The following is a 27,579-nucleotide window of genomic DNA, read 5'->3' as shown; positions in this document are numbered from 1 at the left end:
CAGACATTTCTTCTGCTAATTCAGAAAGAAAGCCAGGAGCACTCTAGATCAGCAGGACTAGTAGCCAGGCATGCCAGTTCTGTCTGTCTACCACTTGTGATGGGAAGGGCTCATGGAGGGCTGCTTACTGCACTGTCTGTAACGTGGCAAGAATCAAAAGCAGAACTGGGGGCTTCTGAGCCTCAGCTAACAGTGCATTTAAGCCATTATCTGATCCTAGGCATACAAGTTACACACCTGAAGCAGGCTCTCATCCAAGACTCGTTTGGTCACTACATACGTGAGGTAGGTTTATCCAGTTTGTCTCCTTGCCCTCCAAGGCAACAAAACATTTTTACTTACGTTTCGTATAGCTTATCTCAACAAAACACGCGGGGTAGAGAAAGGAGGCTTTAAAAGCGGTACTTTGTGGAGAGTTTTTAAATAACCATTCATCTCCTTGAGGCTGGAAGTGAAGGCCAGTAACTCTGAAGGCCCTGCCAAACTAAATCTTTCTTCATAAAGAAATTCACATCTTGCACATAGCCCATTAGCTTTAAATTAACTGCATGATAAACCAAGTATTATCATGGGAAAGAAACTGAAGAGCCCAGCATCTTTTTCCACTCCCCACTGATCTGCCATACCAGCAGTGAAGTTGGCATATTTTAAACTTCCTGCTGCTTAGAAAAGTTCTAAGAAATAAAAGTCCACATAGGAGTATTCACTGGGGGCTCAACGTGCCCTTACCAGAGCAAATACACTGAGGCAGTATCCCAGACTCAGCTATCCAACAGCAGCCTTCTTGTCCCTGTCCTCCCTGTTCACATCATCCTTTGCCCAGACCTATTGTCATGTTCTAACAAACCAGACATCAGCATCTAGCACAACTGACTGAGAAACACGTGGCAGAGGATCCTTAGAGCAGGGGTGGTGAAGTTACTACTTCACTTGCAGTTTTATGGGAGAGATCTCACCTTTCTGGAAGATTCATAAGCTGTTACAAGCACTACCATAAACTTCCACTGCAGAACTCTACAAAAGGAAAGACGCCAGAAGAGGAGAATTTCAACGAAAACAAAAGCTCCCCATGAACCATCTTATTAAAGCTTTTCTCCTTCCTCCACTTAGCAAGAAGAATGCTTAATTAAAGTCACCCTTCAAACCTTCCCACTAGCTCTAGCAATATTTCGCATAAAGCAGATACTTAACAGAATTTCCTTCACAACATAAGACATCTCCGTGCTACAATAATTTGCATCTTCTAAACAAGCAAAACTGCTGGGTTCTGCGTTGTTCAGCTTAACACAGTGGGTAGGGACAGGACCAGCAGGAGGCATATTTTAGATCTTCAGCTCAGCAATAAGGGAAGGTAGGAGGGGAAGCAGCAAGTTGCTGTATATCCAAAGTCTGGAGCTTTCCCAGGTCAGGAGTTTTGACTATATTATATGCATACCTCTCAGCTTATTTGCAAGACTCTTTTAGCTTATTAGGTCACTTTAACTGGCAACTACTGCTAGTTTTAAGTCCAATTATACTCACTTCTACCTGGCGACACAGCCCCAATTCTGCAGCCAACTCTCACCAAATAATGGCTTCAAAACTGCTAGGCCCTGCTATTCGTAGCGATCTCAAGTTTGACCTCAGAGTCATAGTTTCCTGCTATAATTTCAATATTGTCTGTTTTCACTGGAACACTTCCCTGTACACTCTCTACTGCTGAGACCACTTTTTCTGTATACTGAAGCTGAGACGCACACTAGAGGCAAGCTTTCAAGTGCAGGGGGCACTCAAACAAATTCATCTTTCTGAAACAAAACCATCACCACAGACGTTCTACTAGAATCCAGATGTTTTCAGGGAATTTGTCTACACTTTTCATAATTAAATTCTCTTGCTCACAAAGGATTACAGTAATGATAAGAAATCCCATTTTTATCAGGGTTTAGAAGTCTTTCAGCAAAAAGCTGTGTTCTTCAGTGGAACAGAGAGCTTCAGTAAGCCAGTGCTCCTCAGCCCAGTCTGCAGTTTAAGCAGACAATGAGGAGCTATCTGCTACCTACATATCACATGCTCCAACACATGACACACCACACAGGTACATAGGCACAGACAAGCAACCCAAACCCACAAAGGGGCAAGTGTGCAACGCAAAATATTGTATTCGCAAGGAACTGCAGAGGGACAGATTTAAGACTATAAGTTTTCTCACTTCTATTTCTACCTCTGAATATTTCTGAATTCTTCTAGGAAGCATTAGAACAAGTGACCTCAAATTTCAGCAGGCTAAGGTTTAGTCTTTCCACCAAAAAGGAAGAAAGTGTATTCCACTATAAAAGAAGGAAGAATATTCTGAACATGATGCTGTTTGTGGCAATTACAGGAACTGGAATCTACAGTGAGAGGGATACAGAAATACTAGACAGGATAAGTATATTTAAGGGTGCCTGGTCTTAAGTGTCATTATGAAAATGACACACAGACCTGTGCTATTTAGTACAGAGAAACAAACCATTTGCTCCTGTAACAAAATAAGTGTTGCAGAATTCACCAAAACATGTATCAAACCTACCTGGGGAGGAGTTCAGAATCAGAGAGATACAGCAGTGTGTCACAAGAGAGAAAGTGCCAAGGCTACAACTCTTAAGTCATTTAGCTGGCAAACTGGACAACTGGTCAGCTCAATGCTTAGCAAGTACCCGCCAGCTGGTAAACAGGAAAGTTTTCTGTAACGTTTGTGATTCCACATATGATCATATGATTTTCCACTCGTTAAACAGGAGCTACAGGCAAAGTTTGCAGGCCATCTAATCACTAACTGCATACAACACAAAGGATGAAACAGGCTGTCGGACTGGCCAAGTATGGCTTGTGCCTTAAGCTGCACTTGTACAAAGTTGTCAAAAAACAACGGAACGTTCTGCCTCGTTTCTGACTAATTAGCGGTGCTTTGCTACAGAGCAGGAGTTTCAGCTCAAACTGCTTTGTTCCTCTCTGAATATGTAATGCAGTTTTAAGCAAGACACTGCAAAAAACCTACCTCCAGCTAGCACAAGTCTCTGCCCTTCAAGAACTTCCTCCAGTAAGAGAGACTTTTCTTAAGATGAATTAACAGCAGCAATTAAGCCTTATAGTGTTATGTATGTGTCAGTGATTAATATTTGTCTGGAAGACTAATTTATACTGTTACTAAAACTGAGTTTAGAGAAAGTGGAAAAACTTTGACTGACAGCCCTCAATCATCTATATAAAGAAGCAGAATTCCAGGGAAGAGTCTTAAAATTGCATCAGCAAGAGTCAGCAGATAAACTCAAGCTGACAAGCAGCTCGGGCTAACCTTTAAGCTTCCTCAGGAGAAACTCCCCTCTAACAGATTCCTCCTTTGCCCTTCCCCAGCAGGCTCTGCACCACTTTTCAGATGCCACTAATTGAAGACATTATTTTATTTACAACAACAGCTATGTCACATTAAACCAACTGCATGGAAGCCAGTATCTTTGCCAATCTTTCTTCAGGAAGAAAGAAGCCACGTAACCTTACCACGTTTCTCCCAACATTAATGATATTAAGGTAGCCCTCACCTCACGCACACACATCAAATGCTCTAGCAAGAGATAAAACTATCTAAAACCACTATCAAGAAGGAATTTTTCTGCCTCTAGCCTGGAGGGTTCCACATAAAAATTAATGTGGGAAGACACTACTTTTAGCAATGAAGTTTCAGTTACCGATTAAGAGATGTTCCTTTGACACCATAGCCATGACAAGACTCAGTGGTACCCACCACATTTTGCGAGACACTGCTTTCTGTTCTTGTAAGTCTTTCTCACAACCCAGGAGATGATCAGGTTCATTCAAAGTTCTGTCATGAAGGAAGGCCACCTGATGCCCAGATTGACACAAGTTCCCCAGGTCAAGCACTACTGAGTGCTATAGTTAGATATGTGAGATGTAAGTCCTACAGGCTTTCAAATTGCAAGTCTCTGAAATTCAGCAAACAGACTCAGAGCCTCCTTGCCAAGTGTAGAGCTACAGACTTCCTGCATACCTCTGGCAAGACCACACGTCAGTCATAAAACCCCCTTTCATAGCTACTTGCCCAGGGATAGATATCTGTTAATGAATACGGTCAGTCTCCTCTGAACCTGGAGCAGAAGAATTTGTGTTCTTAAGCAGTTTAGCAATATACTTAGCTGAGATCAGGGGCCTGAGGGAGACAGGAAGGGTAAAAACTACAGCAGGGATGCACATTCAGTCAGTAACAGGATGCACTGCTTTATGAAGCAGCCATTCAGTCAAATCTCTTCCTCAAATACTAGTTTAACTTCATTGCAACCACAGACAAGAGAATCTAGAAAGAGCCAACCTTAAAATGCCATGGCTGCATCCTGCATTCTCACTACTCATGATGGAAAGGCTGCTAATACTCATTTTCAGCAAAATACTGCTGTATTGTGAGAGATTGCACGGCAGTATACCCTGAAGGCCCTGAGTTAGTGATGCTTTCCGACAGAAGGCTGCTGTCATTTTCCACAACCCTTTCCTGAGGGTTTACCCTGAGGCAAGGGACCAGTGAAGATTTCTACTCCATCTCAGCCCTCCTTCCCAAGGTTTTGTCAAAAAAAAAAAAAGAAAAAAAAAAAAAAGATCAAAGAGCCTTTGTGCATTTATAAACCCTGTCAATTTTCTAGAAGACTTAAGACTTTAGAGAGACCAAAACATCTATTTGAAAATTTCTATACAAACAGGCTTTTTAATATTAAAAAAAAAAGCCAGAAATAAAATATTTAGATTTTTCTGAAGTGAAGCATCCAGCAGCTCAAGAGAGAAGTGCTGGAAGGGAGGAAGAGATCCAATTCTTAAATTTGACATGAACAATTTTTTTGTTTCTTTTAATTGGCAGAGAAACAAGACTACACAGCTATTTCTCCCTCTGGCTCAGAGAGAAGAGCTGGGATGAGCAGCACAGGAAACAACAAAACCAAACTTACTCAAATGGTACCAGTCTCAGGTTACTGTTCCATGCCAGCCTGCTTGGCAGTAAAGACTCTCCAAGCAGACAGCTCAGTAGCATATCACCATACCTTCCTGTTCCTTCCCCCTCCACACATCCCTTTTAGGTTACATTTTGCCCCTAAAATCCTCCTGTGCAGAAAAGGAATTGGCTCCCCACCTGAAAACACTGTCCAGACAACATATCAGAGGTCTGGGAAGATCTTAGCCTTTTTCATGACTTGATTACCTTTATTTCTGGTCATACAGGAGAAGAGTTGAGAGGGGCAAACATTCGGCAGCACATTTCTTTCTCCTTATCCACATAGTCCTTGTAAGAGCTGCAAAGTAGAGCATACCAGGATGTCATGGGCTGTGGACTGTCCACTTGACAATCAGTGCTGCAATTAGAAAGTTTTCCTTTTTGTTGTTAAATAAACTAGTCTAATCTAAGAACACACTGCTAACAAAGAAATAGCTGCTCCAAGCCCTTGTTTCTGCCATGCTGGGTATGAGAGCTGGCAACACTGTGCTTCATCCCAGACCTTGAGTCTCTGCTCTGCTGGTGCCAGGTAGATCACATGATTTTTTGCAAGCCAGATGCTTTCTAAGCCAGTTTTGCAAGTGTATTATACAGAAGAATCTCCCACCTGTATCCTGTAGTCTGGTCTGCAGTCTGCTATACTTTTGCCATTCCAGCAAACTTTCTGTTACAACTCATCAGAAGCATGTTGCAGCGGAAGTGTAACATTAGCCAATGTCCTCTTAGCCCTCTTCCACCAGTTCTTTTGCATCCAGAACTTAAAAGTGTTTCATTCAAATAAATTTCAGTGCAGCAAGTTTCTTGCAGACAGACACTGTCACATCTGTCTATGCTGAGTAGACCAGGGATGCCTATCTAGCCTTCAAGTAGGATGCACTTGGCATTGAAAACATCACCCACCAAAGCAGAAAACTGAAGAGCTACCCACGTAGAGGCAGAGATTCATGTTGAATGTCAGAACAACCACATTTTTACCAGGAGACAGGCAGTATATCAAATCCAGAGTAAACTGCCAGCCACTTCAAAACTACAAAACAAAATCACTACAGCTGGTAGAAGATACATTTCACAAAGTCCTGGCCAGGATTTGCCTGTTTCTTTCTGGCGAAAATGAAAAGCATCCATTTAAAAACTGAACAAAGTTTTTAGCAAAATTCAAAGTTCTGCTTTAGATAGCAAAAGCAAGCTATTAACATACAGACTTCCTTTTTGCAAAACATAAATGTACTCAGTAAGAAGTGGAAAGACTTTAAGAACAAGGTTTTGATTCATATTCTATTTTTGAAGTATTAGCCAGATCACATTAAGGGTTTTCACAAGCAGAGTCGTTTGGCAACATTACAGAGATCTAGACTGAGATGTGGCATGATTAACGACATCAACATCATCATCTTCAACTATTTTAAACTAATTTCACCTTTTGTCACAGTAAAGAGCAAAAAACTCACACACCAATTTTAATTGGCACTGAAGCAGGAACTCCAAGACAACAGTGATTTAACATGTACTCAGGTTACTGCAACATGCATTAGTTGTTTGTGCTGCCATTTCCAGAGTCAGTCCTGACAAACCCACACACTGTTTTCCTGAAGTCAGAATGTCTCATTGCTTCCTGGCAGGACAAGACCAATCTTATCAGTAAGATTTTTCTTCTACTAGCTGATGTATTTGGAATGAGTCTAAAATAACACATGAGGCTATTAGAATCAGTATTTCTAGCACTGACAAGCCCTTGACACCATCCACGTACCACACCTGCAGGAGGGGCTACCTAGTCATTCAGAACAACTTTAAAACTACTCGCGTTTACTTAGCAGTTTGGTAGCTATGCATCCAGAGACAGACTAGAACAAATAAATGGTACATCTCAGGTTTCCATACTGGCAAATAATACTGTCTTCAACTTCTTCATACTTCTGAGGTCACAGGAAAAGTCTGAAAACTTAACATTGTCACAGCCTATTAAAGAAGATTTTTATATATAGGATGCAGATATCTGAGCACAGCCCTTTACCAAAGGTTCCCTAACAGAGGGACTCAGCCCACAGTAAGACTGGCTTTTCCAACTGTGCCGACTGATCTAACAATATGTTACGGCTCCCTACAAGCCATAGCACCTGCAACAAAGGAAAAATGTTCTTATTCAAGGGCCGTTTTGCGATCTCTGAAGCTGGAGACTTCACTGCACTCCGCATCTGTCAGCAGTGTCAGAAGTACGCACACATTTTCGGGAACTAGCTGCTGCTGTTGTTGATTTCAAAGAGAAGAATGAGGATGGAGATTAGTGTTAGTCACGTTTTGGTGGGACTAAGGCATGACTAAGGCTGGCAGGATTGTGCTGCACTCAGCCTGTGGGCAAAGAGAAAGTTTGCCTTCAGTACTGCTCATTTACTGCCTCCAAGACAGCAAGAAATTCACTTTTAAGAGCTTCATACAGATTAACATTAGTATTTGTAGTATTGTACAGTGAAGCAATTGCAGTGTAGAGGAGCTGCTATAATCCTCCAATGTCTTCGAGGAAGTTGAAGCCACGCTTATTATTCCAGCATACTATTATCATGAGCTCTAACCTACAGCACTGCATTCGTTTCAAGGCATTTCAGCAGCCTCTGCTTTTCTGAACCACTTACTCACATGAAGTACGACATGGATATCCCCCCCAGAGAACCTGTATGGAAAGTGTGGATAGTCTCAGCTTCTCGCATGTGTCTGCAAAGTATTTGAACCAATTTCTCCAAGACGAAAAGACCTGCGTTTTCACCAGTCCCTTACCAGCCCCAGTAGGTATTTTCTTTAACAAATACTGAAGTATTTTTGAGTTGGTGTTTACAGACTGTCTAAATACCCTTTCTTCTACAGTAATGGGAAGGAGTTCTCTCACCTTGCCAACTTTTTCAGCTCATTGTTAATATCGTGGTTAAAGGGCTGAATATGCTGAGCTCTGACCAGGAAATCTCGGGCTTTTTCATATTCTGTCATGCAGAGACAAGCCTGTCATTGAAAGAAAGACAGATATATTGAAGGATAAACATAGACTTGCCACCATTCTTCAGGACTGATGCACACACAACCACAAACACTTCTGAGACAGATCCAGGTAGTTCAGGAATTCCCTAAGAAAAGGGCTGTGTGACATTTACAGAAGGCCAGATTTCCCAGCAGGTCAAACGAAGACAAACCATTCTGCCTGCTGTAAGAGCTTAGAGCCCTGGCCCAGAATTTAGTGGCTCTCTTCAGTATATTCTAGGTACTCCCCATGAGCAATTGGACTGGGACATTGCTTGATGCATCTACTAGAGGAATTATTTTTGCTCACCTGGCCACACCTGAACAGCGCTTTGACATTTCTTTGGTCAATCTCCAAAGCCTTTTCCCCGTATGTCAAAGCTCGGGCAGGACGCTCCAGTTTCAGGTAAGTGAGTGAGAGATTGAGGACCACCAGCAACTTAGAAGCATCAATCTGACATTGCTCTGCCTTATCGGAAGGACTACGGCCTAGGATGGAGTATGCCTGAGCAAACAGGGAAACAGCACCAATACATGATAGATTCATTACAAAAAGTAAGAAATCTATCTATTAGCCAGCAACATTCATGTTTCTATTTACCTAGGTCAGTTAAAAATATCAGAATCCTAAAAATACTTCACAGCATTAACAACGTGACTAGTCAGCTCAGTTGTAAGACTATCTTCCTAAAGGTACAATACAGCTTTGGGAACTTATCAAGGAACTAGAAAGGAAAAGAGAGAAAAATTAACACACAGGAAGCAGATTTTAAGGGCAAAAACGTAAGTGAAATCAAATCAAGAGGAAAAAAAAACTTAAAATATGCCTGCTAGAAAGAAAGAGCAGGAAATAGCAATCTCAAATGGAGGACAAATAAATATCAAGTTGCCAGTTTGAGGAAAAAAACAGAACATTTTCTCTCCTGGGAGGCTAAAGGGAAAGTTAAAGATGACTGGACACCTCCTTCCAGAGCATGAGGATCCTAAATTACTTCTGAAAGCATTAATCCAGAATGTCACTGCAATACAAGACCACACTGCATTATAACCTCTCCTAGCAAAAGCTGACCTGAAAGGCCCCAGTTTAGCAGTCAAAGCAATCAAGCAAACTGCTCAGAACTCATAAGCTCCAAGATATCACCGAGATATACTCTTCTCTCAAAGCTGGCATCCACAGGGTGCAAAGCTTAAGAAAGAGGTCAACATATTTTTGCCATCCCTTCTCCTTCTTCAGTGGCATTCATTTACCATTGCTGCTAACACAAAAGCAGGTGTTTAAGATCTGTTCTTAAATAGCAAAAATTTAAATATAATTCAAGTATTTGTTTTCTAAATCATACTTGTTATGGTGAGTTAACAATTAATAATCATTACTTGCACAGCCCATGGATGGGAAAAAAAAGAAATCTACTGTCATACCCTTTTGTATCTGTCTTTGGCATCCACGAAGTGCTGCTGACGGTAGAGGTAATTGCCAAACTCTCTCTCCGTGTCTGCCACTTTCAATACCTTTTGTAGCGGAAACATACCCTGCTGCTCCTGTATAAGGAAATATCCGAACATCAACTCGAGCAAGCAGAGATCACAGAAAATAAAGCCCTTTGCAGGCCACTTCTATGCATAAGAATCGAAGTCAGGCCATTGCCAAAGCCCCTGTGTTGTCCAGTCAGGCCAATGCCGTGTGGCATTTCCCATCTTGTAGCCAAGGCTGCAACATGTCACTGCTCTTGTGCTGACAACTCCTGGTGAGAAATGCTACAGAACTAGTTCAAAAGCTCATCATGACCAGAGGGACTCTAGTTGGGGGGGAGAGAGAGACAGAGAGAGAGAGAGAGAGACAGAGAGAGAGAGAGAGAGACAGAGAGAGAGAGAGAGAGAGACAGAGAGAGAAAGGGCAGGAGTTTGTCCTTAAATCCTGGTCAGCGCTCTCACCTGCTAACATACAGACTGTATTCCTGGCATGAAAGGTGAAGTTGCTTGAAAGTCTGCATTGCTCTACTGGCTTGTCATTCCTCTGCGGTGGTTGGGTATTCCTGCCTCATGCCAGTTCTGGGGCTGGCCAGACACCGTAACACACCAAATCCAGAAAGTTGAGGCATAAGTTTTCTTCTAGGTATGTGAGCTCGAACTAGCTCTGAGTAGGTGCAGTTAGCAAGAAAGGGCAGCCAACTGGGAGGAAAGGGTAGATCTTCCCCATGCAATGACAGAGCAGTTTGATCTCAAGGCATGTGTGGAAAGAGGGGTCTCAGCGACAGCAGTGAGGGAATAAGTGGGCCTCCCTCCATGAGCACTGCTGCCTGTGCCCGAACCACTGACCCACAACCACAGCCCAAAGCTTTCTATGTGAAAAGGGGGAACTAACAATAACACTGCAACTCACCGAGGAGGAAAGCGAACAGTGAAGGGGCACTTGGGACAGCAGCCAAGAAGTAAAGACAAAAATTGGGGGGGGGAGGAAAAGAGGGGCACCCTGACTCGGCAAACTAACAGAAGTTTTTCTTTTTAAACAGACAGCCAGTTACTGTTCCTGCTACTTCACAGAACTTCCTGGAAGCTGCTGCCCTCTAGTGAAATCAAGAGGTTTCTTGCAAAGCTAAAATAAATGGAAGTTGTCCTGCTGACTCCACCACACTGCAGCAAGCAAAAACAGTTCAGTAGCACCAAGCTTTTCCCTCTACACTAGTTTGCAAGGGGTGTGGGGACAGTAACAAAAAGCACACGTTTTTAATTGGAGCATGAGCGAGGCTAGCAGCCTAGGGTCTTGACACCTGCATTAACCTAAACACACTTGCTTAACACATGATCCTATATCCACAGAACTGAAGGGAACAGTGGCAAAGTTTTAGCCTCCAGATTTACGTCTCAAACCTTATCAAGGCAACTCACAGCAGTCAAAGCAAAGAATCTGTCAGATTCAGCTGAGTCTAGAAAGTCCAACAATTCCACTTCGAACAAGACCGTGGCATTCAGGGGAATCAGAGGAGGACAGCCTAGTTTCCCATAGGCATAATCTGGTGTGAAGACAAATCTTGCCAGTTCTCCCTTCCTCATGGTGAGCAGGCCAATTTCCAGTCCCCCTAGTGTAATGTCTGTTGCAACAAGAAACAGAAGGTCGTGAGAATAGTAAAAACAGAACCCTTCCTTCCCAATTCTGAATAACAATTTCTCTTAAAGCCTATAGGAAAAAGTCTCGGTAGTTCACAGTTCAGCAACTGCAAAAGTTAATTCTGCACCATGATGACAACTTGTGCCCATATACTGCCGCTCCTGATGTTTGGATTATCAAGGCAATCGGCCATGGGAATAAGCAAACAGCAAGCATCAACACCTCTCAGGAGACTTAAAGCCATTAAGATAACACTTGTTTCAGGACAGGTGTTAAGCACCCAGCAGGACCACTCACAGCACACTATCTGCTACTCACTCCCATAGTCAAGAGGAGCATAGGACACTCAGTTCTGGACTGACTGCCACCTCCACAGAGCTTTAAATGCTTCAGATAATCTAAAGGCACTAAACAGAGTAAATTAATATGTCCTAAAGGACAGGTCTTTAATATCCTCAAGTCCTAGGACAAACTTCTCAGCTCAAATTTACCTTTTCCAAGTTTCATCAGCCGAGGAAGCTTCCTGTAGCAGTTCGTGCAGAAGGGCTCATCGGCATATTCCAGGTACCCAGAGTACTTCACTGCACCGCCCAAAATGAGTAGCAGGGAGAAAACAAAGCAAGTGTTTGACTTAGTGACCAGTAGCAGTACCATCAGTGGCACACAGAGTTGTTTTTGCAACACCAAACTCCCTCTCACCCTGCTTTTCTTTCCCCTTGAGCTGCAGAACAGCAGAGGGAGCACAAACCACCTTGTGATTATATCAAAAACTTGATCACAACCAAGTAGCTGTGTTTTAACATTGGCATCAGATAAAATAGCTATCTCACAGTCTTGATTCCTGTCTAATCAAGAGATGATTTTGTTGGTGAGAGTTTTGAGGAGGAGGAGAACAGAAACTTTGGCCATAAAAACTAATACACTCCGATTATCTGCAGAAAGATTAACAAAGCCTTTCCCACCCAAAGCTTGAGCCCTGAAAAGAGAAACATATCCTGATGAGTTTTGCTGCTCTCCAGGGAGCTCTGTGGGCAGCTCCAGTTCTCAGTCAGATCAACAAACTGTTCACAATTCGTTCCTCATGACATGACTAAGTCCTTAACGGGAACTGCTTTCAGCTTCAGACTGCCTCTATCTACTGTGGGCACAGGTGGAACCTGGAAATCCTGCTTTTCTCAAGGTCAAGATATCCTTTCATTTAATCTGTTAGTCACACGAAGTTAAACAGACTATCCCAAGTGCTACAATACTGATAAGAGAGAGCAGACAGTCTCTGAAGCAGTAAGGAGTATTACTGTAAATGCAGTTTAAGTTCTTGTTTGATACCAATGCTAAAGTCCTATGAAGCACTCAAATTTGTCAGCCAACCAACATCTACGCTCTAGGGGCTTAGGGCATCTTTTAAAAATTCTGTCCTCCTCACTTCCTCCATCGTGCAACTTGCAGCCAGCCATCACAGATCAAAGTGGAGACCTTGCGCTCAGATGTGAAGGACACACGTGAGCACGAGACCCTGACTCTGACCACAGCAGTTTTTTTTTCTTAGTTCCCTTAATGCACATTTAGATTTAACAAAGGCCGTTTGTCGAGGGAGTTGTTCAGGACAGGGCCGGTCGAGCTCCGGTCTGAAGGCCTGCACAGACGAAGGAGGACACAACCCCCTGCATCAGGGGAGCTGTGCCGGGGGCCAACGTGATGCTCACGGGAGGATTGCTGGCCCGTAGCATGGAGCAGAGGACACTTAGGTCCCGCAAACTCACCAGGGCTGGGCTAAAGGCGCTGACGGCGGGGCCTGGCAGGCCTGGCAGCGCTGCCCGTACCTGCTACAGAGGCATCTGGCGGCACCGGCTCCCCAGCGCCAGGGCGCAGCACCTCCTTGAGCACCCCGCCATCGCCGCTGAGGTCCTGGAGGCGCCGGGCGTGCACCAGCCGCTGGAAGGGGGACGCGGCGGCGGCAGGGCCCGGGGCCTGCCCCGCCGGGGGCCGCCTCCCCTCAGGCACCGCCACGCGGCTGCCGCTCGCCGGGGCCGCACTCCCGCCCAGCTCTGCGGAAACGGCTGCCCGCGGGCCAGGGGCCGCCCGCCGCGCGCCCGCCGCCGCCGCCATCCCGCTCCCGCGGCCCAGCATCGCCCGCCGCCGCCTCCGCGCCAGCAGCGCCCTCCCCCCCCCAATCAGCGCACGCGGCAGCCTCAGCCAATCAGGCTCCGAAGAGCGCCCCCTCCCAACGGGCCGCTTAAAGGCCATGAGCCGGCGGTCCTATTGGGAAGGGTGTGCCTCCGCGCGCGCATGCTGTGTCCAATCGGTGCTTCATACGTCACGAGTGAGGGCGGAGCTGCCGTGCCGAAGCAGTGCACCCTGGGGGATGTAGTCTGCGCGCACGGCCCTTGCTGTGGGGTATGTGCGATTCCCGGTGCTGGGGCGAGGCCCGGGGGCGGCTGGTTGCTTGTGCCGGCGAGCTGCTTCCTCCGCCTCCTCCTCCTCCTTCTCCTTTTTCTCCTTCTTTTACTTCTCCTGCTTCTCCATCCTGCCACCGCCCTGTCTCCCCCCCACCACCACCCCAGGCCTGCTTGGCCTAGGGCCATGCTCCCGCCTCAGGCCTCTGCACCCTGCCATTCCCCTGTAAGTGCCTCCAGGCCTCCTGGGGAAAGCAGCTTCTTCCAGGCTTTCTCCTCACCATATTTCCCTCATGGAAACTCAAACTGTTTTATTGGGAATGGCTGTTTAGGAGCCTCAACTTTGCTACCCGCCTGGGCACCAGCAGCAGCTCCGTGGGCTGCACCGCAGCCCTGCAATGCAGGTGTGTTCTCTACCTCGCTCTCTCTGAGATACAGCATCTGATTTGAGTATCTCAGACCTCTTATTAAATCCTATCTTGGAACAAAAAGATTTTTGGGGGATACACCGATGGAAGATCCTCCTAATCTTCTAATACCTTTGAGTCAGACACTTTCACATTCATTTTCACAACCTGCCTGTGAAAAACAGTAGTGCAGTTACCTGGTTAACAGTGCCCTAAAGAAGCAAAGCGTTTCGCCCCAAGGCCTTTGGAGGAGGCTGAGCTAGATCTCTTGAGCCATGAGTAAATGTTTTAATCCCTGAATTTCTCTGCTCTCCCATGTAACAGATGCATTAGGGTGGCTCCAAGACTGGACTCTTGTAGCTGTGAAGCTTTGTCTCATCTTCAGCTTGATCTGGGGTGATGCTGAGAGAGAAACTGTCAAGGTTGCCATAAGTCAAATATATCTATGAATACCAGGACAATTATATAAGAAACCATGTTTTTATAGTCACAAAACCACACACCCACACCTTATCCCAAACTGGAGGGGCAGTGGTCTGGTTTCTCCTCTAGTGTTTTCCAAAAGAATGAAAGGTTTCAACCCAAAGGAAAAATACTGTGTTTTAATCAAAATAAAGAGTTTTAGTTGATAAGAAAGTGCTTTGGTGAAAATGTTTCCACTGACCTAAGCAACGTGGATGACTGAAACAACAGCAGGACTCTTGGAAACTAGCCGCTAAGTGAGGCAAACACTTAAGTCTCTTATCAAGCCTGGTTCTTTTTATAGCTGTCCGGACAGTCATATGATACATGCACTTACACTTGCATTGCAGAGGCACAGACTAACATTTCACAGGTGCTGAGACGTAGGGGGTGTGGCAGGCAGGTGACACACTCGTCAGAGCTGGGGCTGCCAGAGAGTGAGACTTTCTGCCTCACCTCTGCAGGCTTCACATCATTCCCCAGCTGCCCGGTGTCACATTGGGCAAGCAGGGACATCCTCAGTGGGGCTGAAGCTCCAGGAGGTGAGTAGCTGGGTGGCCAGCACAGCTCTCCTTCCTGCTGAGGAGCCAGTGATCTCACTGCTTGGCACATCTGCTACGCCAAGGGGGCTAAAATCTTTGACTTGGTCTGGAGGAGCCAAGTGACATCTACTGGGCCTGGTGTTCCAGGAGGAGCTGAGCCAGGGCAGAGAGGAAGCCAGCACAGGACAAGTGAGTAGCACGATGTCTGGGTGTGTTGTTAGCTGGATCTCTTGGAAGGAGTGTGTCTGTGAGTGGAGGGAACAGCTGGAGCTGCTTTCCTTGTACAGGGCCCAGTAGGGGTCTTACTAGCCACAAGCTCAAATTTGAGCTTTTCTTGCTTGATTACGCACTGATCTCCCACATGCAGGGTAAGGAGTTTATGCTAAAAGCTGATTTCAGGCCACAGCCTTCCCTTTCCCTGGAGAAATGATTGAGGCTCTGTCTTCTACTTCAGATTTATTTTCGTGTGAGCAAGGAGATCATAACAGCTCTATGACCTGCACTTTCTCCAGTGTGTTCAGGCCACTGAGGCTCATGTCTTGTGGGGAAAGAGCAGACGTGCAGAACACTGCCATATTTTCATAATTTTCGTACTATCAGGTTAATGTATTTCCCACCATGAGGGACTGAATAGCAGTGCAGTGACTTCCTTTGGGAAAACAGTGCCAGTTCCAGGGCTTGGGCCTCAGATTGCTGCTGCTTGTCCAGATGCTGATGCCCTTTCTGCACAGGAGTGTGATGCTAGCTATATCAACTTGAAAGGAGGCATTTGCTGCATGGCATGGACTATTGAGCCCATGTGGCCCAGGTGGCTATATCATGGTTAGTGGTTATATCCCATGGCACTGGGAACAGCAAAGGAGCAAGGCTGGATAAACCTTATAGTTAAACAGGCTGGCCATGTGCAGCCTCAGGGCTCGGTGAGAGAAGCAGTGCTTTCAGCTTGTGGGGTGCTGGCCGGAAGCATGGAGCATTGCAAGGATCAGAGATCCCACTGTGTTTCAAGAAGGTGGGCTACCATCACTGTCCTGGACTATGCAGCTCTACCTCCCAACCCTCATATCAATAAATCTGGCATCACAGGTGTTTATCATGTTGTTGTTGTCCCTGTCTCTTAGATAAGTACTTTCTTCATGATTTCTGTCTGCTTTTGTTTAAACACACCACTTGGGCTAGTGCTGGTCCTTCTGAGAATGTGCCGAGAATGAGACAATGAGCCCAACAAGACCTGTAGAGATTCAGACAGACCAGAGCTAGTATTTTTTTTCAGCAGAAGATCCCTCTTGGCTCTATTTCAAGCCCTGCTGACACCTAGTATACAGACAGGTATAGGCTCTATTTCAAGCCCTGAGGTGGACTCCAGTCTGACACAGCTGCCAGACAAAGGTCCCAGATGGCGATCAGCTTGGTGGCAACTTCTGACATCTTAGACAGATCTGGCAGACCTGACCCAGGTGGGCTTTCATGTCAGCAGGGCCCAAACCCATCAGAGATTCTCAGACTGAAACAACCATGTCAGAATTTGTTTGGAGGATAACAATGAGTTCATAAATGTCTGAGCTGCTGATGGGGTAGGGTAGAAAGTATTTGAGGAGGTCTCTGTTTAATCTTCCCCAAGTGGTGAGCTCTGTTTTCACTCATCTGTGCTTACGTTGCTCCTTGCAATAAGACTGACCTACCTGTGTTTCCCAGGCCAGGTCCCTTGTGCTTGTGTGCATGCTGTGCTGGCAGGCAGGATGGCTCGGAAGATGAGCATCGATGAGCTGGAGGACCAGCTCCTCTGTCCCATCTGTTTGGAGGTCTTCAAGGAGCCCCTAATGCTGCAGTGTGGGCATTCGTACTGCAAGTCCTGCGTGGTGTCATTGTCCTCCGAGCTGGATGGGCAGTTCCTGTGCCCTGTGTGCCGCCAAAGCGTGGACTGCAGTGCTTCGCCACCCAACGTCACTTTGGCCCGTGTCATTGAGGCACTGCAGAGCCGGGGTGAGGCAGAGTCCACCCCAGAATCCTGCCCAGCCCACCACAATCCCCTCAGCCTCTTCTGTGAGGATGACCAAGAGGTGATCTGTGGACTGTGCGGCACCATCGGCAACCACCGCCAGCACAAGATCACACCCATCTCTACCACATACTGCCGGATGAAGGTTGGTAGGCAAGGCTGGTGAGGACTCCCCAGAGTTGGGGCTAGGGCACCTGTAGCAATCTTAGTCCTGAGCAAGGCAGTACCTGCTGACCAAGTGACCCACTATCCTTTAAGGGACAGGCTGGAAATGATGCCATGTCTCAGCATGTCCCCCACTTAGTGAGCTCACAGTTTTGGCGGCTAAACCACAGCGGGAAGAACTGAGGGGCAGGGAAAGTGGGAGTGGGCCTTTCATGACTGCTTTCAAATACCATCAAAAGAAATCTGGAGATAAGGGCTAAGGCGAGTTGCCACAGGAGAGCAGGGAAAACAGGAGCCTCAGCCAGTTAGAGTAAACACCTACCTACATTCCTCTGCCCAGCGTCACATGAAAGCCCAAGGAATGCCAGCACAGGGCCACCAGTCCCCTCAGCTCCTGATACTGAGGAGATAAGACTGGAAGGCAGCAGAAACACCTGCCCAAGTTGGGCCCTTGGCACTAGCATTGACAGGGTGTTGTAGGCCCAATGCTGGCTTGTAGCTTGCTCACTGCCTCCTCATCTGGTGTGAAGCCACCACGGGATGGAAGATGCGGCCTGAACAAGTAGGGGGAAGATATAGAGGGGAAAGGCTATGGAAGGCTGGGAACAGGAGCAGAGACACCTTACCAGTGGTCCTCATCAGGCCTGTGGTCTGGATGCTGTCCTGCCTCTGGCAACCCCAGATCCTCCACATCAGAAAGTAAAGATGGGCAGGATACGCAGGGCTTTACTTTGCTCAGGGGTGCTCCCAGGCACTCTCAGATCTGTGCTGATCAGGGCAGTGCTTTCCTCAGGAAGTTTAGGAGAATGTGATTTATTAGGGCCACCCATTCCTCGGGGCAGACAAGCACAGGGGCACAGCCTGCGATCAGGCAGGCTGGCACAGAGGCCCCTACTACAGAGATCTGCTGCCTTTGCAGGAGGAGCTGTCTGTGCTGCTAACTGACATCCACCAATGCAAGAGGAACCTAGATGAACAATTCAGCAGGCTCATCAACAACAAAATACGCATTACAGTGAGTGCTACGCGCCAAGGGAGCCTGCTTCCCAGAGCCCTTTTTTTGCCACAAAGCTGCTGGGACAACCCCTGCTGCAGGTCTCCTCGCCTCTCCTCCTCCATTCCTCCCTGGGATAGCAGACATAGCTTGTCCTCCCCCTTTTTCCTGAGATTGCTGTTCTCCATGAAAAGTGAGGGACTAAACATGGTCCAGTTTGGGGGAGGGGTGATGTAGCCCTCTCTGGTGGCACAGCCCTGTTTTCAAACATAGCCTTCTCTTGTGGTACTCAGCCCCGTAGCAGGAGCACCACTCAGAGCTGGTTTGACCTAATGTCCTTGGAGGTGGTGAGATAACAGGTAGAAAACACCCTGCTCAGAACTGGTTAATCAGCCCAAGCAATGCTGGTTTGCTGGTTTAGCTGTGTGTTGCCTTTCCATGCTGCAGGCTTCTCCTAGGACCTCCTGGCATCCCTTCTCAGGCTAAAGCTTCCCAGCAAGGCTCATCAGAAGGGCTGAACCCAAGTGGAGCTGTAGCTTCATTTTCTCCTATTTGGTCCGGGACCCAGGTTGTTCCCTGGGAGCAGAGGAATCGAAGTGCTCTGTCAAGCAGCAGGGCTCTGGTGAAGTTGGTTGGGACATCAGGAAATCAAAACTTGGTGTAGGAGAGATGTGAGCCAGGGGTACTGTGGTGATGTGCCTCTGAAGACAGCAGGATGAAGGCATCACCTGGCTTTCTGTAAAGGGCTGCTCTTTATTTGGAAAGCGAGTGGAGGACAGCTTACTGGAACACATAGACTTTGCTGGTGGAATTTCTGAAACTAAAAAGTGGATGAAGGCAATGGATCAAATTGGTCACGTACAACTGCTTGCTGTCTCCCTGCAGAATGAGGCAGATGTCTTCAAGTGTGTGACACGTAAGGAGTTCCAAGAGCTGCACAGGTACATTGATGAGGAGAAGGCCACCTTCCTGGAGAGTGTCGAAGGGAAGGCAACCCAGCTCATCACCTCCATCGAGTCCCAGGTCAGGCAGACGTCAGATGCCCTGCAGAGGCTAAAGGAGATGGAGAGCTTGCTGGAGACACTCAACAATGAAAGCCAGCTTGATTTCATCCGGGTGAGTGTGCTCATCAGAGGCCACCTGACAAAGATGGTGAGAGCCAGCCAGGCTCTCCACCCTGCAACCCACTGCTCCTAGCCCTGGGTACTTCCCTGGGCTGCAGATATGGCCATCCAGCGTAGTTAGGCAACCAAAAGAAGAGAGATGCAGGTGTCCTCTGTCCAACCAGGGTCTTCCTCAGATGGAAGAGACCTGCCCTTCAGCATACACTTCCACAAAAGGTGCTGCCCTCAGTTTTCCCACAAGAGGCCTCTCCGGCCCATGGAATGAGTGTATGGAGCCGTGATCAGGCAGAGGAGCTGCTGGTCTGGACATCTCCCAGCCCCAACTCTCTCTTTCTCTTGTGTTTTCCAGAAATACAGCTCCTCCCAGTTCAGGTGAGTGATGGGACCCAGCAGCAAACAGCACCAATGGGGACAGCAATGCCTCTGCAGTGAGTCTGGAGGGCCCAGGCCTGTGATCACCCCTGCACTGCTGGGGCAGCCTGACACAGATGTACTGCCCTGCTCACTTCTGTGGGCATCACTGTTGTGGTAGAGAGTGTAAGAGCCATGGCTGGAGTCATACATGCAGCCCCAGAGGAAGGCAAGAGCAGCTGGGGAGACACCGGTGTCACCATCACACACAGCAGCCAGGTGAGAAAGGTTGCACACCATCCCCGTCAACTGTGTCATAGCTGCCCATGTCTTTCTAGGTCAGAGCTTCCCAGCCTGCAGGTGGGTGATGGCATCTTCAGCCCTGTTTCCTTCAAGCCATGTTTCCACCAAGATGACATCAAGATGACTGTGTGGAAGCGCCTGCACCGCCGGGTTCTGCCAGGTATTGACCTGCCCAACTGGCATCACCCCCAGCATCCTGGCATGCTGGTGTATGCATGCTGTTGGGACAGGCTGCTCAGCTGGCATCATGCTGCCCCCCTCCCCCCCGCCTCTGTCTTGCTCTCTGGGTGTGGTTGTGACCCCTCAATTCCAGGAGAGCTCTTGGAGCAAGGACTGGCCCAGCATGTCATATTGGTAACAGCCTGCTCTGGCAAAATGCTTGCAGCTGCTTAAAGTTCAGCAGGGCCAGCTTGTTTGGCTGTCCCTGGCCCTCACAACTGAGTTGGGATCACCCAGGGCCAGGGTGATCTGTCTGCTAGTCTGTCTGGAGCCTGAGTGCTTTCTTTTTAGCTCCAGAGATGCTGAAACTGGACCCTGTGACTGCACATCCCCTCCTGGAACTCTTCAAGGGTGACACAGTGGTGCAGTGTGGACTCTACCAGCGCCGGGACAGCAACCCCAAGCGTTTCAACTCCAGCAACTGCATCCTCACCAGCAAGGGCTTCTCCTGTGGTCAGCACTACTGGGAGGTGATTGTTGGCACCAGGAACCACTGGCGCGTGGGCATCATCAAGGGTACAGTCAGCCGCAAAGGGAAGCTCAACAAGTCTCCTGAGCACGGTGTGTGGCTCATTGGCCTAAAGGAAGGGAAAGTCTACGAGGCCTTCAGCACCCCGCGGGCCACCCTGCCACTGACTACCCGGCCTCAGCGCATCGGGATCTATTTGCACTACGAGAAGGGGGAGCTGACCTTCTATAATGCCGACAGCCCTGATGAGCTCAGCCCCATCTACACCTTCCAGGCGGAGTTCCAGGGCCAGCTCTACCCTATTGTGGACCTGTGCTGGCCAGAGCGAGGGCCCTATTCCCTGCCCATCATCCTGCCCACGCCTGCCCTGAGCCAGCACCCCCATGGGCCGTACAAACATCCTGCCCCAGAGGAGCCCACCAAACTGTAGTCTGTCCAGCAGGATGAACCTCTGGCCATGGAAGACCATGGCTTGCATTATTTCCTGGGGTGCCACCTCAGTTATGGGATGGACATCGAAACAGGTTCTTTGGCCCTTTACAACACAGAATCTGTCACTAAGCAAAGCTGCCTGCTGTGCCACTTTTGGTAGGGAAGGGGTACAGGCCTAGTGCCTGCCTTTGTTCCTGTCTCCATGGCTAATTCCTGCCACCCATCTCTGCCCAAACACTGCTGGGCTGCTCTGGACCCACACTGGTAGTTTGTTCCCTCTCATGCAGAGCATGATACAAAGGCAGGAATGCTCTGCCCTACTTACCACGTCCCACCTGAACAGACCGAGACATACAGTAAGGAAACCCGTGACACATTCAGAGTCTTCTGTTGCCTGCATTTCTGCCAGCTACTGATTAGTGACTGCTCTGGCCAAAGGAAATGGCCTGAAGCTATGACTAGGGCTAGCTGGAAGCATCCAGGGCAGATGAAAGCAGGGTCTTTGTTGGTCTACCCCTCTGAATAATTGGACTTTGCATTAGGTGAGCCGATTGCTGACTAACATTGTCACTGTGCCTGAGGAAGCGGAATTGCCATTGCAGTGGTCTGCAGAGGTTCATAGTGCTGCTGGAGAGGAAAACAGATGTTTTAAAAGCAGCAGCCAGAAAGCTGTTTGCTAGCTGGTGAGCAGCCAATGGGGCAGAAACAGGGCCAGTATGTGTTAGCTGAAGGGCCACGGGACCATGACAGCAGCAAGCCTGCCTGGTTAGGCAGCTCATCTCTTCCAGCTTCTCAGGGATGCTAGCTGGTGCTGACATCAGGGCGTCTCACACCCGGCCCGGTTTGGAGTGACACGCTGAGCCTGGCAGGGCTATGGGCAGCAGGCTATGTGGAGGTGCTCACTCGGAGTGAGGAGGTGCTGGCCTGAGGAGTGAGGTGGTATGATAAGAGCAGGGCCAGGCACCCCGATGTCCCATCTGAGTCATGAGCCAACAAGCTCTGCTACACCTACAGCCAGCCTGGGAGCAGGAAGCCGACCAGTCTTGCCTCTCTTCAACTAGGCCCATAGGGCATCTTTATTCTGGGGAAGTACCAGGAATGTTAGGCAAAATATCAGACATGGAGCATGCATTTTATTATCAATTACTATGGATTTAAATATTGCTGCCTTAGTTCTGAAATTCAAGCAGTTCCAGTTCCTAAATCACAGACATCCATTAAACCCACTACAGCTCTATCTCAACAGACATTACACAATGTTTTCTTCTCCATTTCCGTGTCAGTCTGGCTGGATCCTGATATATTGGAAAATGGTCGTGCATCTTTCCAGGTTAGATCTGCAGCAGAGAATCTTAGGAACAGAAATGCTTCCTAATTTTACGAACCTTGAGAAGTGTTCGGCATATCTACTCCTCTAAAAGACGTGTGTTACAATTCAAAACCAAATTTCTTTGCTGGGAGCAGCAGGACCCCTCCTCTTCTCAGTGGGCAGACACCACTGAAAAATACGCAGGTCACAGGCAGTGTCTCAGAAAAATACCAAGCAGCATTTTTTGATTTGGTTCTTATGTCACTGTATCGCTATGCCAAAGTGGCTGCCGCTTACTGTAGCCTTCTGCTTGCCTGGACTGTCAAGAGTTTATGACTATTAAAAAGCGTGGCTATTTTTCTCTAAATATTATTACTCTTCTGTGTGTAACGCACGAAAATCTAGCCCAGCACCGGGGCTGCAGGCCACCGAGCTGCCCGGGCGAGCTGCCGTGCAGCGGCTGTGCCCCGCCGCGGGAGCAGGGCCCGGGCTCGCCCACAGAGCCCTCGGCTCCGGCACGCTGAGGCCTGCGCCGGCTCTCGGCGGGGAGCTCAGGGATCTCCCGAAGGTCTCAAATTCCCCTTCCGTGAGACCCCAACAGCCCCCGTCCCCGCGAACCGCCACCGCCCTCCCTCCGCCCCCCGCCTCGGGCCGGGCCGGGCCGGGCCAGGCCCCCGCTGCCGTAAAGCGCGACGGCGGCTGGTCGCGCGCGCTGCTGGGGCACGCGGTACGGCGGCCGGGCGGTACGGCAGCTCGGAGGTACGGCGGCCGCGAGGGGCCATGGCGCTTTACAGCGCTGCGGCCGCCGTGCTGGCGGCGCTGGAGCGCGGCGATGGCGGGCTCAAGACTCTCGTGTACAACAGCCGCTTCCCGGTGCGGGGGGCGGAGGGACCGGGCGGAGCCGGGCGGGGGTCCGGGGAAGAGGGAGGAACGACCCGCTGCGGGAGGGAGCCCCAGAGGAGCCCCTGTGGCGGGCGGCCAAGGCAGGGGGTCCCCGGGGGCAGTTCCTGGGAGCGACCGAGGCGAGGGGAGCGGTGAGTTCCGAGGGGAGACCGAGGCAGGGGATCCCCGGGGGGACCGAGGCAGGGGGGACCAGTGGGTCCCCGCAGGGACCGAGGTAGGAGCACCGGTGGGTCCCCGGGGCAGGCGGTCCCAGGTAGGCCGGGGCTGGGGGGCCGGCGGGTCCCCAGGGGGACCGAGGCGAGGGAACCGGTGGGTCCCAGGGGAAGGATGAGGCAAGGGGGTCCCTGGGGGGGGGGACTGAGGTGAGGAGGCTGGCAGGTCCCCAAAGGGGGCCGGGGCTGGGGGCCCGGTGGGCCCCAGGGGGACCAAGGCCATGGGACTGGCAAGGGTCTGGAACGGGGGAGGGTCCTGGGGAGGCCAGGGCTGGGGGTCAGTGGGTCCCGGGGGAGGGGGAAGCGAGGCAGGGGGGGCTGGCGGCTCCCCCGTGCGTGGCACTACTGACGGCCCGTGCAGCATGTGCGACAGCTGTATGCGCTGGTGTCCGAGACCCTGCGCTACTCACCGGTGCTGGATGCACTGCTGGCCAGCGCCGCGCTGCTGCAGGCCGAGAAGAAGCTGCCCCCACACCTGGCAAAGGTAAGGGCAGCCCGGCACCCCCGCTGAGGCAGGTGGTGAAGCCCCCGAGCGGCACCAGGCCCTGCTTGCTGCCTGGCCCGCATTGCTGCCCACAGGTGCTGGTGTACGACCTGCTCTTTGGCAAGGGTCTCAAGTGCGGGGGCCGCTGGAAGGCGCTGGCCCGGCGGCATCGCGCCCGCCTGCAGGCCGAGTTGGCCCGGCTCAAGGTGCAGCGGAAGGTGAGCCGCAACGAGGATCTGCTGGCCCCAGCAGAGGGAGCGAGCACAGGAGGTGAGCTTACTTTGGGGCCTCAGGAGCTGCTGCCTTGTCCCAGCCTCGTGAGCTGGGGAGGTGAGGGTCCAGGTCCTCTTGGCACAGCAGAGGGTTGTCCCTCTGGACCACCCAGCATGCTCCCAGACAGTCTGCAGGCCGCAACTGGGGATCTTGTGCGTGCGTCTGACCTGACTGTGGTCTCCCCAGCCCCCCAGCTACCGCGCTATGTCCGAGTGAACACCCTGAAGACTTGTGTGGATGATGTGATTGATTTCTTCAAGCGCCAGGGCTATTCCTACTTGGGCAAGGCAGCCAGGTAAACGTGTCTCTGTGCTGTCCCGGGGCCCCTTTGCGGGGATGTCAGTGAGAGATACGGGCTTGGAAAGAGATCTTGTAAGTCGAAGAGTTGTTGATCATGGTGCTTGTGGTGGCTAATTGAGATCGCCACCATGACACTCTTTTTTTCTTACCTCCTACCTTTCTATGTGTTGCTTGGTGCCAAAGTGGAGTGGGAGCATGGGAGGAAGGGAGGAAGGGAGATTCTCCACCTGGGCTCTGAAGAGTTCTGGTATTGAGAATGCGGAGGCAGGCCTGTGTGCTGATCCTCTGTGTGGCTTGTGGGCAGTGTGGAGGAACTGAGCTCCCTCTCGGGGAAGAAATTCCTGTTGGATCTTCATCTCCCAGAATTGCTGATCTTCCCTCCGCAGACGGACTTCCATAACAACCAGCTCTATATTTCTGGGCACATAATACTGCAGGACAAGGTGGGTGAGCTGGGGAGCAAGAGGTTACAGTTGCAGGAGTGGGAAAATAGCTGAGATGAGTGCAGGGTGGGCCTTCTCCTGCATGGTAAGGCTACGAGCCTGGGTCTGGTTTGCTACAGGATTTGAAGACAATTTTGAGTGCAGAAGCTTTCAGTACAGCCTGTAGATGTGGAGTTCCTCTGTAGCTCTAGTTGTCTAACCTGTAGGTACTGGATGAACATGCAGAACTGCACTAAAAACTTCCCTCTGGGAGCTAAGCCAGCAGCTAGGAGGTTTGTGGGGCTGTGAGTTGGGCAGTGCTGCCCCCATCACACCGAGCGTGCTTCCCAGCAGTGGTGGGTGTTGTATAGGCTTAGTACTGTGTAGTTGTGCTCACCTGTCACCCTGTAGTGTGGGGTATCACCTGAGGAGAGGACTTGGGGGGTTGGGTGGTGCAGGAGTCGCTTGTGGCTCTGTCTGTTTGATGGCCATTGACCCTCTTGCAGGCCAGCTGCCTCCCTGCCTTCCTCCTGAATCCAGCCACTGGCTCCCACGTCATTGATGCTTGTGCTGCCCCTGGGAACAAGACCAGCCACGTGGCTGCCATCCTGAAGAACAGGGGGTGAGTACAGGCTGCGTGTACTGGAGGGAAAGGAGGGCAGGTTGCCCTAAGCCTCCCAGGGCTGCAGGAGACAGGCTGGCATGAAGGGAAGGGAGCAGGGCTGAAGCGAAGCTGCAGCCTGTAATCTCACCCTCCCCCCAGGCTTGACACCTGCCTCTCTCCAGGTGGGTGGAGGGCTTTGGTAGTCATGGGGGGGGGGTGGGGGGTAGAATAACCATTAGAAAGGCTTGAGAGGGCAGGAAGTCACTTAGGTTCACTGCCCAGCCATTAGCACAGATCTCTGAGACTAGCCCTGCTAGCCCACCTATGTGGAAGATCTGCCTCCCTGCAGGCAGAGGATGGTTGGGGCTGCTGGTGGTGGCTGCAGCAGTGGGGCTGGTACAATGAGTAGTGCTCCTGGGACTGGGCAAGGTAGTCATTCTTCTCTTGGGGCCTGGGCTCTATATTCAGGCAGATCTTTGCCTTTGACTTGGACACCAAGCGCCTGGCCACCATGAACACCATGCTGATGCGGGCCGGAGTCACCAGCTTTGAGCTGGCACAGCAGGACTTTCTGACAGTTGATCCCAGGGACTCCAAGTACAGCAAAGTGACCTATATCCTCCTAGATCCATCGTGCAGTGGCTCAGGTAATGTGCAGGGCTTAGGCCAACTCATCTGCTACAAAGCATCAGGCTTGAGCCAGGTTCTTGGCGCTTGGCCCAGTGGGCGACTGCTGCTCTCCCTGCAGGGATGGTGAACCGGGTGCCAGTGGAGGAGGCCGCCCCCAGTGCGGAGCGGCTGCAGGCGCTGGCTGGATTCCAGCGCAAGATCCTGAGCCATGCCCTGAGCTTCCCAGCTGTCCAGCGCCTGGTCTACTCCACCTGCTCAGTGCACCAGGAGGAGAATGAGGATGTGGTACATGCTGTGCTTCAGGAACAGGGCTCGGCCTTCAGGTTTGCCTGCTTTGAGGAGGCGGTGGGGAGGGACATGCTGCAGCAGGGTGGTGCCACAGGATGCCGTGGGGTTGCTGCTGAGGCGTATCAGAAGGCAAGGGGGGGGTGTACTGGTTCTTGTGCTGCGCTGTGGGAAGTGTGGCTGTGTGTTGCTGATGGCAGGATTGGTGGGCTCAGCACTGTCCCGATCTGTCCTGTACTCCAGGCTGGTGAATGTGTTACCTTCTTGGCCCTGCCGAGGACTTGCTGCCTTCCCCGGGGCTGAACGCTGCCTCCGAGCCTCTCCTGCTGACACACTCACCAATGGTTTCTTTGTGGCTGTGCTGGAGCGGTGCGAGGAAGAAACTGCTGTTGCCAGGTGAGAGGGCCCAGGAGACTCTTAGCAGGGGAATGGTAACTGGGCTTGGGGCTACCTGGATATCTGTATGGTGCCTGCACCTTGGTGCTTTGCTGGGGTTTGAGGGCACCTAAAATGGTGCGAGGAGGAAGGAAGGTGGAGCAGGGGAGTCGAACAGCATTCAAGAGCACAGAAAGAGACCGCAGCAGCCACGCTGCTGGGCTGAGCAGGGCCTCGGGCGCTTAGCTCAGGGTGGTCGCGCTTGTCCACAGCTCCCTGCCTGCAGCAGCTGAAGAGAGCCTACAGCCAGGAGGGGGCACGCATCCGGGAACTGCTCACAAGAAGAAAAGGAAAAAAGCGCGTTAAGGAGTGAGCTAGCGTGCTTAGGACTGCACGTGGCCAAGCGCTGTTTGCTTCTGCTAGAGACCTCCCCTGCTGCAGCAGCTACTGCGCTCCCTTGTGCTGCATGAATGAAAGGCTGCAGCTCTGTCTCTGTCCCTTCCCCCAGACAGCGGAGCCTCTCTGACCTGGACCCGCAAAGTAAAACTCTGTACCAGCTGCAGTTGTGGTGCACTCATGTAAATCTGCGCCTCTTGCTGGGACTGAGCGGGGCTGGGGCTGCCTAACCCCCGCGCACCCTGTTGCACACAGCAGGCAAGGAAGGAGGAACCTGCTCACCCAGTCCGGTGCAGGCTTCTTCTCAAAGCCGGCCCCAGGCAGCGTTCAGCGTACCCAGGTTTTCTGTACCCTGCTTGTCTAGATTTTTCCATCTGGATTAATGATGTTTTACTACTTTGTC

General features: G+C 50.2%; 3 protein-coding genes across 4 annotated transcripts; 2 read left to right on the top strand and 1 right to left on the bottom strand.

Annotated features, from left to right (window-relative positions):
• Positions 1 to 5,233: 5,233 nt before the first annotated feature.
• On the bottom strand, positions 5,234 to 13,232 carry FKBP6 (FKBP prolyl isomerase family member 6 (inactive)). The gene is made up of 7 exons (XM_062592849.1): positions 12,947 to 13,232; positions 11,618 to 11,707; positions 10,907 to 11,109; positions 9,440 to 9,559; positions 8,331 to 8,525; positions 7,896 to 8,005; positions 5,234 to 5,312 (listed from the first exon to the last, which is right to left on the bottom strand). The coding sequence occupies exons 1-7, from the start codon at positions 13,230 to 13,232 to the stop codon at positions 5,234 to 5,236; spliced, it is 1,083 nt and encodes a 360-aa protein (XP_062448833.1).
• A 1,539-nt stretch (positions 13,233 to 14,771) lies between these two features.
• Positions 14,772 to 22,659, top strand: TRIM50 (tripartite motif containing 50). 2 transcript variants are annotated; one of them, XM_062592790.1, is made up of 7 exons: positions 14,772 to 15,119; positions 16,623 to 17,071; positions 18,011 to 18,106; positions 18,971 to 19,201; positions 19,559 to 19,581; positions 19,899 to 20,023; positions 20,374 to 22,659. In XM_062592790.1, exons 2-7 carry the CDS (start codon positions 16,667 to 16,669, stop codon positions 20,979 to 20,981), a joined length of 1,488 nt encoding a protein of 495 aa, XP_062448774.1. In that variant the 5' UTR covers positions 14,772 to 15,119; positions 16,623 to 16,666; the 3' UTR covers positions 20,982 to 22,659. The 2 variants fall into 2 exon arrangements, with proteins under 2 accessions (XP_062448774.1, XP_062448775.1); XM_062592791.1 differs by lacking the exon at positions 18,011 to 18,106.
• A 374-nt stretch (positions 22,660 to 23,033) lies between these two features.
• NSUN5 (NOP2/Sun RNA methyltransferase 5) lies at positions 23,034 to 27,342 on the top strand. Its single transcript, XM_062592792.1, has 10 exons — positions 23,034 to 23,165; positions 23,769 to 23,891; positions 23,987 to 24,161; positions 24,351 to 24,459; positions 24,769 to 24,907; positions 25,393 to 25,508; positions 25,959 to 26,137; positions 26,239 to 26,443; positions 26,649 to 26,801; positions 27,053 to 27,342. Exons 1-10 carry the CDS (start codon positions 23,073 to 23,075, stop codon positions 27,144 to 27,146), a joined length of 1,386 nt encoding a protein of 461 aa, XP_062448776.1. The 5' UTR covers positions 23,034 to 23,072; the 3' UTR covers positions 27,147 to 27,342.
• Positions 27,343 to 27,579: the final 237 nt, after the last annotated feature.

Source organism: Rhea pennata, chromosome 20, assembly GCF_028389875.1.
Source record: "Rhea pennata isolate bPtePen1 chromosome 20, bPtePen1.pri, whole genome shotgun sequence".
NCBI classification, from domain to species: Eukaryota; Metazoa; Chordata; class Aves; order Rheiformes; family Rheidae; genus Rhea; species Rhea pennata.
This window is presented reverse-complemented; position numbering and strand designations above follow the sequence as displayed.